Below are 13,617 nucleotides of genomic sequence, written 5' to 3'. Positions count from 1 at the left end.
GCATTAAGTCTCATTCTTGCTTGCTGCGGAAAGATATTAATATAATTATTATTTCATTTTTTTCCAGAAACATTATAACATACTTTACATGTTGGTCTGGGGGTTTTGTTTTTTCAGGTATTAGCTGATGGAGTTATGAAGCACAGCAACCAGAAGAGTATGCAGCAGGAATCTGTACATGCAAACGATATTTTCAAGAAGTGCAATTGAGATTATTCACATGTCCTATTATTTATTCCTGGATGTGGTTGTAGAAATGTTGTGTTCAGCATGTAAATGCTATTTCCCCGGTCTATGGAATGTTGTGCGACTCCTCCCTAGAGACCACTGTGCCTGCCCTCCAGTCGGAGTTTTACATATGGGCTGACACCTGATTGCAACAGGACCCAAGCAGTTCCCAAAAGCGCCGAGGAAGGAAGACGACGTTCTCCAGCGAAGCAGCTCCACAGAACGGCGGCTCCGGCAAGACGTCTGCAGGTGAAGCAGGGAAGAAATGAACAACAGCGCCGTCTAGTGGCCGCATCCTCCTCTCACACTCACTGGTAAGATCATATACACTATACAGGCAGGCAGAAGATGAGTGTGCATTGATGGGGGGTTTGATTGCATTTAATCTACTCTACACTTATAGATATTGTAAGCAATACAGCTGCAAGCATACTGCCCCTACTTACCCAGCCAGCAGAAATGCACATACATGTTACACTTACATACATGTCAAATAACATATAGCCACTGCATAGGAGTCTGGTTTAATTACCATGTGTATTATTTAAGTGGAGACAGAATTGTTTCATCACCCCATAGGCTTATCACTTGGGATCAGTCAGTCACATTATTTGTCTCAGTTTTCCTTCTGTCCTTAGTCTCTTTCTTGAGTTTCCCCAGACAGCTGCAGTCCCAGTCCCAGTCCCAGTATCACAGGGCACAAATGATCTGGGGGAAACACCTGTTCCCAACATGAAAAAGGTCTAACTATCTCACATATGCAGTGTATCTATCTATCTATCTATCTATCTATCTATCTATCTATATATATATATATATATATATATATATATATATATATATATATATTCATTCTAGTGGCTTGAAAAATATCAAACCATAAACTATGCTGTATCATTTTTCAAGCGATCCCTTGTCCCATTGATATGCACTGAGTCCTGCTCTTTGCACAATGCAGTTGTTGGGTGTGTGTGAACAGACACCTATGTGGAGTGTGTGAGTGGAGGCTGATTTGTGTACAACACTCAGGTCACACACACACACACACATGATTTCATCAGGGACTTTGCCAGAAACTGTTCTGCCTCACTGCCATGTGCACATTTTTCCTTTCTTATAATAAAGGAGGGAGTGCAACATTTTTTTTTTCTCCAAAAAGAACTAAATGGATCAGAGGAAAAAAAAAAAAAAGGTTTAGCCAGGGGGAATAATAATGAGGTGTGGCTTGTATTTAAATATCCAGTAAGTCAAAGTTAAGGGGAGTGTGTTATGTATATAAAGTGCAGTTTTCATCTCTTAGCTAGACAGACCCAGCTATGAAAAGCAAGAGGAGATTAATGAAGAGGGACAAGACTTCAATTCCCCACTGGAACAAGGTCACTTGTGGACACATCTACACAGAGGGGCTGCTGGAACCAAGAGGCATTGACAAGTTGATGGAAATCAACAGCACATTCCTAATCTGATTGATTCACAAAGTTCCCTTCTTGCTTTTTCATATAAAGTCTGAGGGACTTGCATTGACAACTCATCCCCGTCATCTCTTGCCATGGCTGAAGTTGGTGGCTTTTTGGCATCTCTGGATATAGATTTGCATGGATTTTCTTCATCTCTTGGGAATGTTCCTTTAGCTGACTCTCCTGGGTTTCTGAATGAAAGACTGGGTCAGATAGAAGGGAGACTGCAACGAGGTTCTCCCACTGATTTTGCTCACCTTAAGGGCATCCTGAGGAGAAGGCAGCTCTACTGCAGGACTGGCTTTCACCTGGAGATCTTCCCAAATGGTACCGTGCATGGAACAAGGTTGGACTACAGCAGATTTGGTAAGATTCCCCTGTGGTTTCTACAGATATTACATTTTCTCTTGTAGCAATTTGTCTTCTGCGATATTTTCATTTGACAGGCTATAATAACTTTATTTACATGCATTTTCTGCTAGTTATTTAAAGGAACAGATGGTTTGGGCTCTATTCATAAGAAAAAAAGTTCAAAGTTCTTATTACAACTTCCAAATTCTTTTAAAATCCTAAATCCAGTGCCGTTAATAAAACTACAAATTGTAAGTTTCTACAACATGATGTAAATCAAGAACAGATTAAATATAGAGGTATTATATATAATAACTAATATGAAGAACTTATTCTTGTATTTATAAGACACAGTATATTGATGTGTCAGATAAAAGAAATAAAGGGCATTAGATATTTAACATTTTTTGTCAGTAAAGGAAACAACTTATCCTGTAGTTTTAGCAAAAGTTTTCTTGGTTTGGTTTATTAGATTGCTAGTTTTTGCTTTATAATGAAACGTTTTCTATTTGCTTTATACTTAATTTTAACATCCTGGTGTGTTCTAGTATAGAGGAATATCCTGGTGTGTTCCAGTATAGAGGAATATCATGGTATGTTCTGGTATAGAGGAGTCTCCTGGTATGTTCTGGTATAGAGGAATATCCTGGTATGTTCTGGTATAGAGGAATATCCTGACATGTTCTGGTATAGAGGAATATCCTGACATGTACTGGTATAGAGCAATATCCTGGTATGTTCTGGTATAGAGGAATATCCTGGTATGTTCCAGTATAGAGGAATATCATGGTATGTTCTGGTATAGAGGAGTCTCCTGGTATGTTCTGGTATAGAGGAATATCCTGACATGTTCTGGTATAGAGGAATATCCTGACATGTACTGGTATAGAGCAATATCCTGGTATGTTCTGGTATAGAGGAATATCCTGGTATGTTCTGGTATAGAGGAATATCCTGGTATGTTCTGGTATAGAGGAATATCCTGGTATGTTCTGGTATAGAAGAATATCCTGACATGTACTGGTATTTAGGAATATCCTGGTATGTTCTGGTATAGAGCAATATCCTGGTATGTTCTGGCATAGAGGAATATCCTGGTATGTTCTGGTATAGAGGAATATCCTGACATGTTCTGGTATAGAGGAATATCCTGACATGTTCTGGTATAGAGGAATATCCTGGTATGTTCTGGTATAGAGGAATATCCTGGTATGTTCTGGTATAGAGGAATATCCTGACATGTTCTGGTATAGAGGAATATCCTGACATGTTCTGGTATAGAGGAATATCCTGACATGTTCTGGTATAGAGGAATATCCTGACATGTACTGGTATTTAGGAATATCCTGGTATGTTCTGGCATAGAGGAATATCCTGGTATGTTCTGGCATAGAGGAGTCTCCTGGTATGTTCTGGTATAGAGGAATATCTTGGCATGTTCTGGTATAGAGGAATATCCTGGTATGTTCTGGTATAGAGGAATATCCTGGTATGTTCTGGTATAGAGGAATATCCTGGTATGTTCTGGTATAGAGGAATATCCTGACATGTTCTGGTATAGAGGAATATCCTGACATGTTCTGGTATAGAGGAATATCCTGACATGTTCTGGTATAGAGGAATATCCTGGTATGTTCTGGTATAGAGGAATATCCTGATATATTCTGGTATAGAGGAATATCCTGACATGTACTGGTATTTAGGAATATCCTGGTATGTTCTGGTATAGAGCAATATCCTGGTATGTTCTGGCATAGAGGAATATCCTGGTATGTTCTGGCATAGAGGAGTCTCCTGGTATGTTCTGGTATAGAGGAATATCTTGGCATGTTCTGGTATAGAGGAATATCATGGTATGTTCTGGTATAGAGGAATATCCTGGTATGTTCTGGTATAGAGGAATATCCTGATATGTTCTGGTATAGAGGAATATCCTGACATGTACTGGTATTTAGGAATATCCTGGTATGTTATGGTATAGAGCAATATCCTGGTATGTTCTGGCATAGAGGAATATCCTGGTATGTTCTGGTATAGAGGTATATCCTGACATGTTCTGGTATAGAGGAATATCCTGACATGTACTGGTATTTAGGAATATCCTGGTATGTTCTGGTATAGAGCAATATCCTGGTATGTTCTGGCATAGAGGAATATCCTGGTATGTTCTGGTATAGAGGTATATCCTGACATGTTCTGGTATAGAGGAATATCATGGTATGTTCTGGTATAGAGGAATATCCTGACATGTTCTGGTATAGAGGAATATCCTGGCATGTCCTGGTATAGGGGAGTACCTAGCATGTTCTGGTATAGAGGAGTCTCCTGGTATGTAGGAGTATCCTGGCATATTCTGGTATGGAGAAGTATCCTGCTATGTTCTGGTATAGGGGAGTGTCCTGGTGTGTTCTGGTATAGAGGAATATCCTGCTATGTTCTGGTATAGAGGAATATCCTGCTATGTTCTGGTATAGAGGACTCTCCTGGTATGTTCTGTTATAGAGGAATATCCTGGTATGTTCTGGTATAGAGGAATATCCTGGCATGTTCTGGTATAGAGGAATATCCTGGTATGTTCTGGTATAGAGGACTCTCCTGGTATGTTCTGGTATAGAGGAATATCCTGGCATGTTCTGGTATAGAGGAATATCCTGGTATGTTCTGGTATAGAGGAATATCCTGATATGTTCTGGTATAGAGGAGTTTCCTGGTATGTAGGAGTATCCTGGTATGTTCTGGTATAGAGGAATATCCTGGCATGTTCTGGTATAGAGGAATATCCTGGCATGTTCTGGTATAGAGGAATATCCTGGTATGTTCCGGTATAGAGGAATATCCTGGTATGTTCTGGTATAGATGAATATCCTGATATGTTCCGGTATAGAGGAGTCTCCTGGTATGTGGGAGTATCCTGGTATGCTCTGGTATAAAGGAAATCCTGGCATGTTCTGGTATAGAGGAATATCCTGGTATGTTCTGGTATAGAGGAGTCTCCTGGTATGTTCTGGTGTAGAGGGGTCTCCTGCTATGTTCTGGTATAGAGGGGTCTCCTGCTATGTTCTGGTATAGAAGAGTCTCCTGGTATGTTCTGGTATAGAGGAGTCTCCTGGTATGTTCTGGTATAGAGGAATATCTTGGCATGTTCTGGTATATAGGAATATCATGGTATGTTCTGGTATAGAGGAATATCCTGGTATGTTCTGGTATAGAGGAATATCCTGATATGTTCTGGTATAGAGGAATATCCTGACATGTACTGGTATTTAGGAATATCCTGGTATGTTCTGGTATAGAGGAATATCATGGTATGTTCTGGTATAGAGGAATATCCTGACATGTTCTGGTATAGAGGAATATCCTGACATGTTCTGGTATAGAGGAATATCCTGGAATGTTCTGGTATAGAGGAATATCCTGACATGTTCTGGTATAGAGGAATATCCTGACATGTTCTGGTATAGAGGAATATCCTGGAATGTTCTGGTATCGGGGAATATCCTGGACATGCCGGCATTCTGTATTTGAATTTATCGCAACCTATGTTATTGCACCCTATTCATTACTAGTTTTGTAGCTACACATCTCACCTAAATCAACTGAATGAAATGCTGGGACAGACTAGACACATATAACCTACACTACGTGCTACTATGACCCTGGAGTAAATGATATTGTATTATGGGTGGAGATGAGGGAATCTTTTTAAATCCTCTTGTCCTTTGATTCCTCAGGAGGTAATGTGCTATGTTACTCAAACTTGGCCAGTCTAATACTGTAATTATTTGTATAGGGCCAACATATTCCACAGCGATGTACACAGATTATACTCACTCATGGTCGCATCATTCCAGTGGCGGACAAAAACTGCTCTCCTGTAGATCATTCTAGAGCACCCCCTTTTGTCTCTCTAAGAATCCATCAGTAATTGTGAGCTATGAAATTCAGTATGGATCTTTTCCACCTTACCTTCTGAGAGCGTGTGCAAGTGCACAGGGCACACATATAATATGTCTTCCCTTGCAACAGTCCCAAATACAACTCAATCTAATCTCCCTATCTCAGACATAAACAAACACATTCATAGGAAGCCAATTAACCTACCACATTTCCTGAGCCTTTCTATCTGTCGGGATAGTTCATCAAGCAATGACATGACTTGCTCATTGTTATGATGCTGAATCGGCTTGGTTATATCATATAAACCTTAAATATATCCACCAGCAATGCTTCAGAAAAATCACTGGTTCATTTAAGTTTTTTTTGTTGCTTTTAATTATGTCATAAATTTAACAGAGTAAATAAACATCATATGATTTTATTGAAAATTAGCTTCACGTGTTACTTTCTAGGACAAACCTTCAAAGTTCCTATTTCCTGCACCTAATGAAAACAAATACGGTAATTTTGTCTATACCTTCCTTACTTATTTCCTCTTGCTTATGTAGCACCATCATATCAGTATGTTTCTTATAAACAAAGATTCTATCAATTACCCCGTAATTCATTGTTCTGTTATTAAATAATTTCTATGGATGTACATTGCTGAGACAAGTAATAGAAATGGCCCCATAGTTCATATGTAAGGCATAGCTCTGTTGGGACTTTGATGAAACAGTTAACCCATGTTTAAGGTGTGCCTCCATTAAAGAGAATTTGCAGTGACCCTCTCCCATGCTCCCATGGTCTGCGACCCACCCAAGAGGAAACAGGTGTCCTTCCTCTAGATGTCTGTTCTCACATCACCATCCTGTGATGCCTTGTGGGCCCGATCTGGCAAGGAAAGGGTTAACCCCTTCCCTGCCAACCTGCATACCAACCCAGAAACACCGCCGCCATTGCCACATACAAAACTAATTACACGATTAATATAAATCATCTCTTTATTCCAGTTTCCGCTTGAGTAGAATTGAAATGCTAAACAAATGTGCTCATTTTCAAGAAATGTCAGACTCTTTTTTCCAACTTCCCTTTTTTTTGCAGGTGTACAAAAACATTTTCAGGAATGTCTGGGATTAGTCAACTCATCCCAGGTCTTGCCCTCCCCGGATTCCTTTCTGGAATTACAGAGCAAGGTCCAGGCTTTCTATCTTCCCACTGCCAATGCACTTTATATATTTCTCATAAACCTCGGGCTGCTCCATACATATTTGTTACATGTATACATGCACCAGTGAAAAAAATTATATATATATATTTATGTGTTTTGTGTGTTCAACCACAATAATATACTTCGTTTCAATTCATCACTATTTACAACATTTCTGTTTGTTGTCAGAGAATTGAAATAGATTCAGGGGCTGAGAACCCTTAAATGCTATATAATTTTCACAGCTGAGAATTTGCTACAGTTATATTGAGTTGAGTCTAGGCAATCTTCTGTGATTTAAAGAGAGCCTGTCACTGACTTTGTGCTGCCCTTTTTGAGGGCATCATAAAGTAGTGACAGACACACTGATTTTAGCGGTCTGTCACGCATTTCTGATTAGTTTAGTATCTCCGGATTACTTCCACTTTAGATGTTGCAGTGTGATGCAAGCCTTGGGAGGAAGGAGTCCGGCGTATTCATGAGCTGCCGCTCCCACCGCCGGGCTTCCGATGATTAACAGCTTTCTTTCTATTACTGTGCATGGGGGGGTGCGATAGCTTATAAACACGCCGGACTCCTGCCCCCCAGTGCTCGGATCGCACTGCAACATTCAAAATGTAAGTTATACTAAATCGCTAAACTATCAGACATGAGTGACTGACCGCTGAAATCGGCGTGTCTGTCACTAATTTATGCTGCCCTCAGAAAGGGCAGCATTGTGTCAGTGACGGGTTCCCTTTAAACAGCAGGGACTCCAGGCTGATACATTTTACACAGATTTGTACATTGTAGCAAACATCAGGAAAGGATACAGATCTGTGCTGTGCTGGTGTTTAGAGAGCTAGACGGGATATAACTGTAGCAAACTTTCAGCTATGAGAATTATTAGGGCATGACCACACATGGCGGAATTCCTCCGCAACTGTCCGCATCAATGCCGCACCTAATCCGGGTTGCGGATTACGGCTGCGGATCTGCACAAAATGTGCAGAAAATTGATGCGGACTAGCTGCTGCGGACTGCGGGAAAAGTGCTTCCCTTCTCCCTATCAGTGCAGGATAGAGAGAAGGGACAGCACTTTCCCTAGTGAAAGTAAAAGAAATTCATACTTACCGCCCGTTGTCTTTATGACGCGTCCCTCCTTCGGCATCCAGCCCGACCTCCCTGGATGACGCGCCAGTCCATGTGACCGCTGCAGCCTGTGCTTGGCCTGTGATTGGCTGCAGCCGTCACTTACTCTGAAACGTCATCCTGGGAGGCCGGACTGGAGACAGAAACAGGGAGTTCTCGGTAAGTACGAACTTCATTTTTTTTTACAGATACATGTATATTGAGATCGGTAGTCACTGTCCCGGGTGCAGAAACAGTTACTGCCGATCGCTTAACTCTTTCAGCACCCTGGACAGTGACTATTTACTGACGTCTCCTAGCAACGCTCCCGTCATTACGGGAGCCCCATTGACTTCCTCAGTCTGGCTGTAGACCTAGAAATACATAGGTCCAGCCAGAATGAAGAAATGTCAAGTAAAAAAAGCAAGACGCATCCGCAGCACACATGACATGTACATGACAGCTGCGGACTTCATTGCGGAACTTTGAATCTCCATTGAAGTCAATGGAGAAATTCCGCCATGAGTCCGCCACTGCTCCGCAACAGACAGAGCATGCTGCGGACACCAAATTCCGCTCCGCAGCCTATGCTCCGCAGCGGAATTGTACGCATCGTGTAAACGAACACTGCGAAATTAAAGTGAAAGTCAATGTAGAAACGGCTCCGCTGCGGATTAACGCTGCGGAGTGTCCGCAGCGGAATTTAAGTGCAATTCCGCCATGTGTGAACCCGCCCTTAGGTCTGTTTTTTTTTTTTCATGTCTGAATGTAGCAAGCAGATATATTGAAAATAATGATGAGTTGAAACACAAAGGGGGATTTTAAGAATGGCTGTGCGCCAGTGTTATGGCATTAAAAAGTCGCAAAATTATGGCACAATAATTTGCAACTTTTTGCCATTTTCCACCGCTCACTGTACTTCTAAAAAAGTGGCCAAGACTTAGCCAGAGGGGAGTAAACACAAGTGGCCCGACAGATTTACTATAATTTATGACAGAAACTGGCCTAAAATATAGCGAGCATATGAGACGCCAGTCTTAGTAAATCTGAGCCATTGTATATTATAGTACAGTTGCATAATTCTTTATTATACAATGATTAATATTTTCTTACATAAAACGGAAAAACTAATTTCACAACATTTTATAGCACTTTATTGTAACTTGTGGCATCACAACATGTCATGTTACTGTGTACCAGCTATTGGTATTTTTTTTTCAAACACCAAATAGCACAGGAGCTTTCCAAAAAGATTTTTAGTCTATCTTTAAAAAATACAATTCTTAAAATTCATGGAAAATGTAACATTTTAGAAAAATGGTATCTTTTCACATAACTGACGTATCCTATTGTATATAGTGTGCATAGATCTCTGATACTATGCTGTCCTCTGGACCATTCCTAAGGCCTCTTTCACATGGCAGTATTTAGGTCAGTATTTTGCATCAGTATTTGGAGGTCAAAACCAGGAATGGAACCTACACAGAGAAAAGTATAGTAGAAAAATCTGCACCTCTTGAGAGTTTTGGACCCACTAACCTAACGCTCATAAAATCTGATAAGCGGTCTGCAAATTCTGAATACATGACTATAAAGTTAAATAATCTTCACTCCTCAGTCTGAAATTTTAAATATCATTGAAATACATTATGAATATGTCTTATACAACAGCTCAGAACAGGCAGCACACTGCTTTATTGTGCCGGAATGGAGTCCAGTAGGACCTTATCATGATGGAGCTTTGGTGGTTTGGAGTAAAGTAGTCAGGTCATGGGCAGTAGGTGTAGTGTCATGTATCTGTATACTACATCTTAATGTATATGGGTGACATACAGTCATGTCACAATGCATTAGACATGGCGGTGGTCAGAGCAGGAAACATGTGACCAGTAGAAGAAATTTATATGATTGGAACCAAAACTTTTACTAACTACATACATAAAAAGGCTGCATTTTCCAGCCCAGGAAAGCTGGGTAGGCAGGAGTGGTAAAGCCATGGTTTACCATTCTTCAATATTGATGTCACTATCTATTACATTTCTTAGGAGAAATATTACAGTCTGCTATTAATGTACATGGGCAGCTTCCGTTTAGATTATGTTAGTTGTAGTGATCTATGTCTAGAAGGGGGAAATAGAACTTAATGGTCAGAGTTCAGCTCATGTTGGTTAGGTGCACCATGCCGTATCAATATAGTGTATAACAGTGCTCCATTTTTTTATATACTGTTAGGGAATGGCCAGACGTGGCGTATATCTGCAGACACTGTCCACATCAATGCAGATTCCTTTGAACCTTTGACTAAAATGTGAAGTAAATTGCTGCGGATTAGTCGTTGCGGATTCAGGTGAAGAGTTCAACCTGCTCTCTTTTTAAAACATTTAATCTCAGTCTGGCTATAGACTTCGAAACACATAGGTCCAGCCAGAATGAAGAAATATCCTGTTGGTAAAACCAATACGCAACGCAACACACATAACATCTGTGGATTTCATTGCGTCATTTTGAAACTCCATTGAAGTCAATGGAAAAATTCCGCAACAGCCAGTGTATGCTGCGGACACCAAATTCCGCACCGCAGTCTATGGTCCGCAGCGGAGTTGTCCGCAATGTCTGCACGAACATAACTAAAAAGGCGTGGAAACCAATGGAGAAATGGTCCGCAGCGGAATTCCACAGCAATTCCGCCACGTCTGGCCGTGCCCTTAGTAGTCAGGTTATGGTGCGTAGCTGCTGAATCCTCACAACTTACATTCTTTTCATTGTGATGTCATTTTTGTAAATTAAAATGGATTTAAAAAAAAGAATAAACCTTTTAATTTCTCTTCTCTTCATTCACTTTTAGCCTCCACTACTAGTTTTTCCTTATAAAAACTGCATGCAAAACGTGCATCAAAATGCATATTGTTAACGGAGTCTTACTTAAAGGGATTGTCCTTTAAAAATGAATCTTCCCATTGATCAGCTGATCGCTGCTATTACAACTTTGCTAACCCTGGGTGAACAGCTGCTGTCACTTGCGGAGCCTGTGTGCTGTGGCCACTTCAGGGAAAATTTGGTCCTACATGGCGCCCATTTAATTAAAACGGAAACCATGTAATACATGATCACACCAAATTATGTTGAGTCCAACAGAATTCTCTTTGTCTTGAAAGAACATTGTACTGTGTAAAATCGAAAGAGAAGTCTGAAACTTCGCCACTTTATTAAACGTCTCTTTCATTTTTGACTATTATTAAATTAAAGTCACAGTGAATTTTTTTCCTGATTTGATTTTTTATAAACATTGAGTTTTTCGGTGACCATGTGATGGGACTTATCATATTATAGTCATGGGTCCCAATAAAATTCACAACTTAAATTTATTTAAAGATAAAAAAGAAAAATCTGAATATGGCCAGAAGAGAAAAGTGTGGTTTGCTAATGTCAGGCCTTCTTGACCCTTCTCTCGTCAGTTTAGTGCTAATTCTGCCTTAAGCTGAAGAACTAAGTGATCTGAGACAAATTGGTTGTTCGGGACATACTGCCTGACAACCTAATGTTTATTACTTATATAGTGCCAACATATTCCACAGCGCTGTACAGAAGTTGTCTTCACTCACTGTCCCAATGGGGCTCACAATCTAAATTCCCTATCTGTATGTTTTTAGAAGTGGGGGAGGAAACCAGTGTACCCAGAAGAAACCCACGTAAACATAAGGAAAACATACAAACTCCATGCAGATGTTCTTCTTGGTTTGATTTGAACCCAGAACTCCAGCGATGTAGCGGTTTGTCAGGGTATCCCTAGCAACAACTGACTCAAGTCAAGTTATGTCATTCCTCATCTCAGTGTGCATTATTAATACAATTTTTTAACAGATATATGTGGAAAACCTAAGATTAATCCGTGTCAAAACCAGAAATTGATGCTTACAGTGAAAATTCACCTTTAAAAAAAAAACATGGGTCAGACTTACAGAGCATTCAGAAAGTCTTCAAACTCTTTCACTTTTTTAACATTTTGTTGTGTTGAGGCGTTGTGCTAAAAGAAAAAAAGAACCAAGTTTTTTCCCATCATTCTGTACTCAATACCCCATAATGACAAAGTGAAAACAGAATTTTAGACATTTTTGCAAATTTATTAAAAATTAAAAACGCATATTTCGCATGGACATAATTATTCAGACTGTTTGCTATGACACTTTAAATTTTGCTCTGGGGACCTCCTTTTCTTCTGGATCATCTTTGAAATATTTCTACACCTTGATTGGAGTCCACCTGTAGTAAATTCATTTGATTGGACATGATTTGGAAAGACACACCCCTGTCCATATGAGGTCTTAGGCTGGGTTCACATGACCTATTTTCAGACGTAAACTAGGCGTATTATACCTCGATTTACGCCTGAAAATACGGCTCCAATACGTCGGCAAACATCTGCCAATTCATTTGAATGGGTTTGCCGACGTGCTGTGCAGACGACCTGTAATTTACGCGTCGTCGTTTGACAGCTGTCAAACGACGAAGCGTAAATTGACTGCCTCGGCAAAGAAGTGCAGGGCACTTCTTTGCAACGTAATTTGAGCCGTTCTTCATTGAACTCAATGAAGAGCAGCTCAAGATTTATGAGCGTCACAGACGCCTCGCATAATACGAGGAGGAGCATTTACGTGTGAAACGAGGCAGCTGTTTTCTCTTGAAAACAGTCTGTCTTTTCACACGTAAATGCCTGCTATCGTGTGAACATACCCTCATAGCTGACAATACATATCAAAAGCACAGGGGCAGCAAGTTTGGAACAACCAGGACTCTTCCTAGAGCTGGCCGCCCCACCAAACTGAGTAATCGGGGGAGAAGGGCCTTGGTAAGAAATGCATGTCTGTAGGAAACCAGGCACTGCTCATCACCTGCCCAATACTATCCATGTTGTGGGGGTGTTTTTCAGCAGCTGGGAAGGGGAGACTGGTCAGGGTTGAGGGAAAGATGGATGGAGCAAAGTACAGAGATAATGTTAATGAAAACCTGATCCAGAGTGTTCATGACCTCAGACTGGGCTGAAGGTTCACCTTCTAACAAGACAATGACTCTAAGCACACAGCCAAGACAACACAGGAGCGGCTTAGGGACAACTCTGTGAATGTCCTCGAGTGGCGCAGCCAGAGCCTTGACTTGAACCCAATCGAACATCTCTGGAGAGACTTGAAAATGGCTGTCCACCGACTGTCCCCATCCAACCTGACAGAGCTTGAGAGGATCTGCAGAGAAGAATGGCAGAAAATCCCCAAATCCAGGTGTGCAAATCTTGTGGCATCCTACCCAAGAAGACTAGAGGCTGTTATTGCTGCCAACTAAGTACTGAGTAAAGGGTCTGAATACTTATGTAAAATTTTAGTTTTTTCCTTT

General features: G+C 40.6%; 1 protein-coding gene across 2 annotated transcripts in view; it reads left to right on the top strand.

The window, feature by feature from the left end:
• The first annotated feature begins 381 nt into the window (after positions 1 to 381).
• The window catches only part of FGF16 (fibroblast growth factor 16), a 40,229-nt gene continuing 26,993 nt past the window's right edge, over positions 382 to 13,617 (top strand). Inside the window, exons 1-2 of one of the 2 annotated variants that reach the window (XM_075834317.1) lie at positions 382 to 542; positions 1,533 to 2,051. In XM_075834317.1, coding sequence (XP_075690432.1) covers positions 1,778 to 2,051 — 274 coding nt within the window. In that variant the 5' untranslated portion in view covers positions 382 to 542; positions 1,533 to 1,777. Of the gene's footprint in view, positions 543 to 1,528; positions 2,052 to 13,617 lie in introns of both variants that reach the window. The other variant, XM_075834316.1, reaches the window with a different exon arrangement.

This window comes from Rhinoderma darwinii, chromosome 8, assembly GCF_050947455.1.
Source record: "Rhinoderma darwinii isolate aRhiDar2 chromosome 8, aRhiDar2.hap1, whole genome shotgun sequence".
Taxonomy (NCBI): Eukaryota; Metazoa; Chordata; class Amphibia; order Anura; family Rhinodermatidae; genus Rhinoderma; species Rhinoderma darwinii.
Note: the sequence above shows the minus strand (reverse complement) of the source record. Positions and strands in the feature narration are given on the sequence as shown.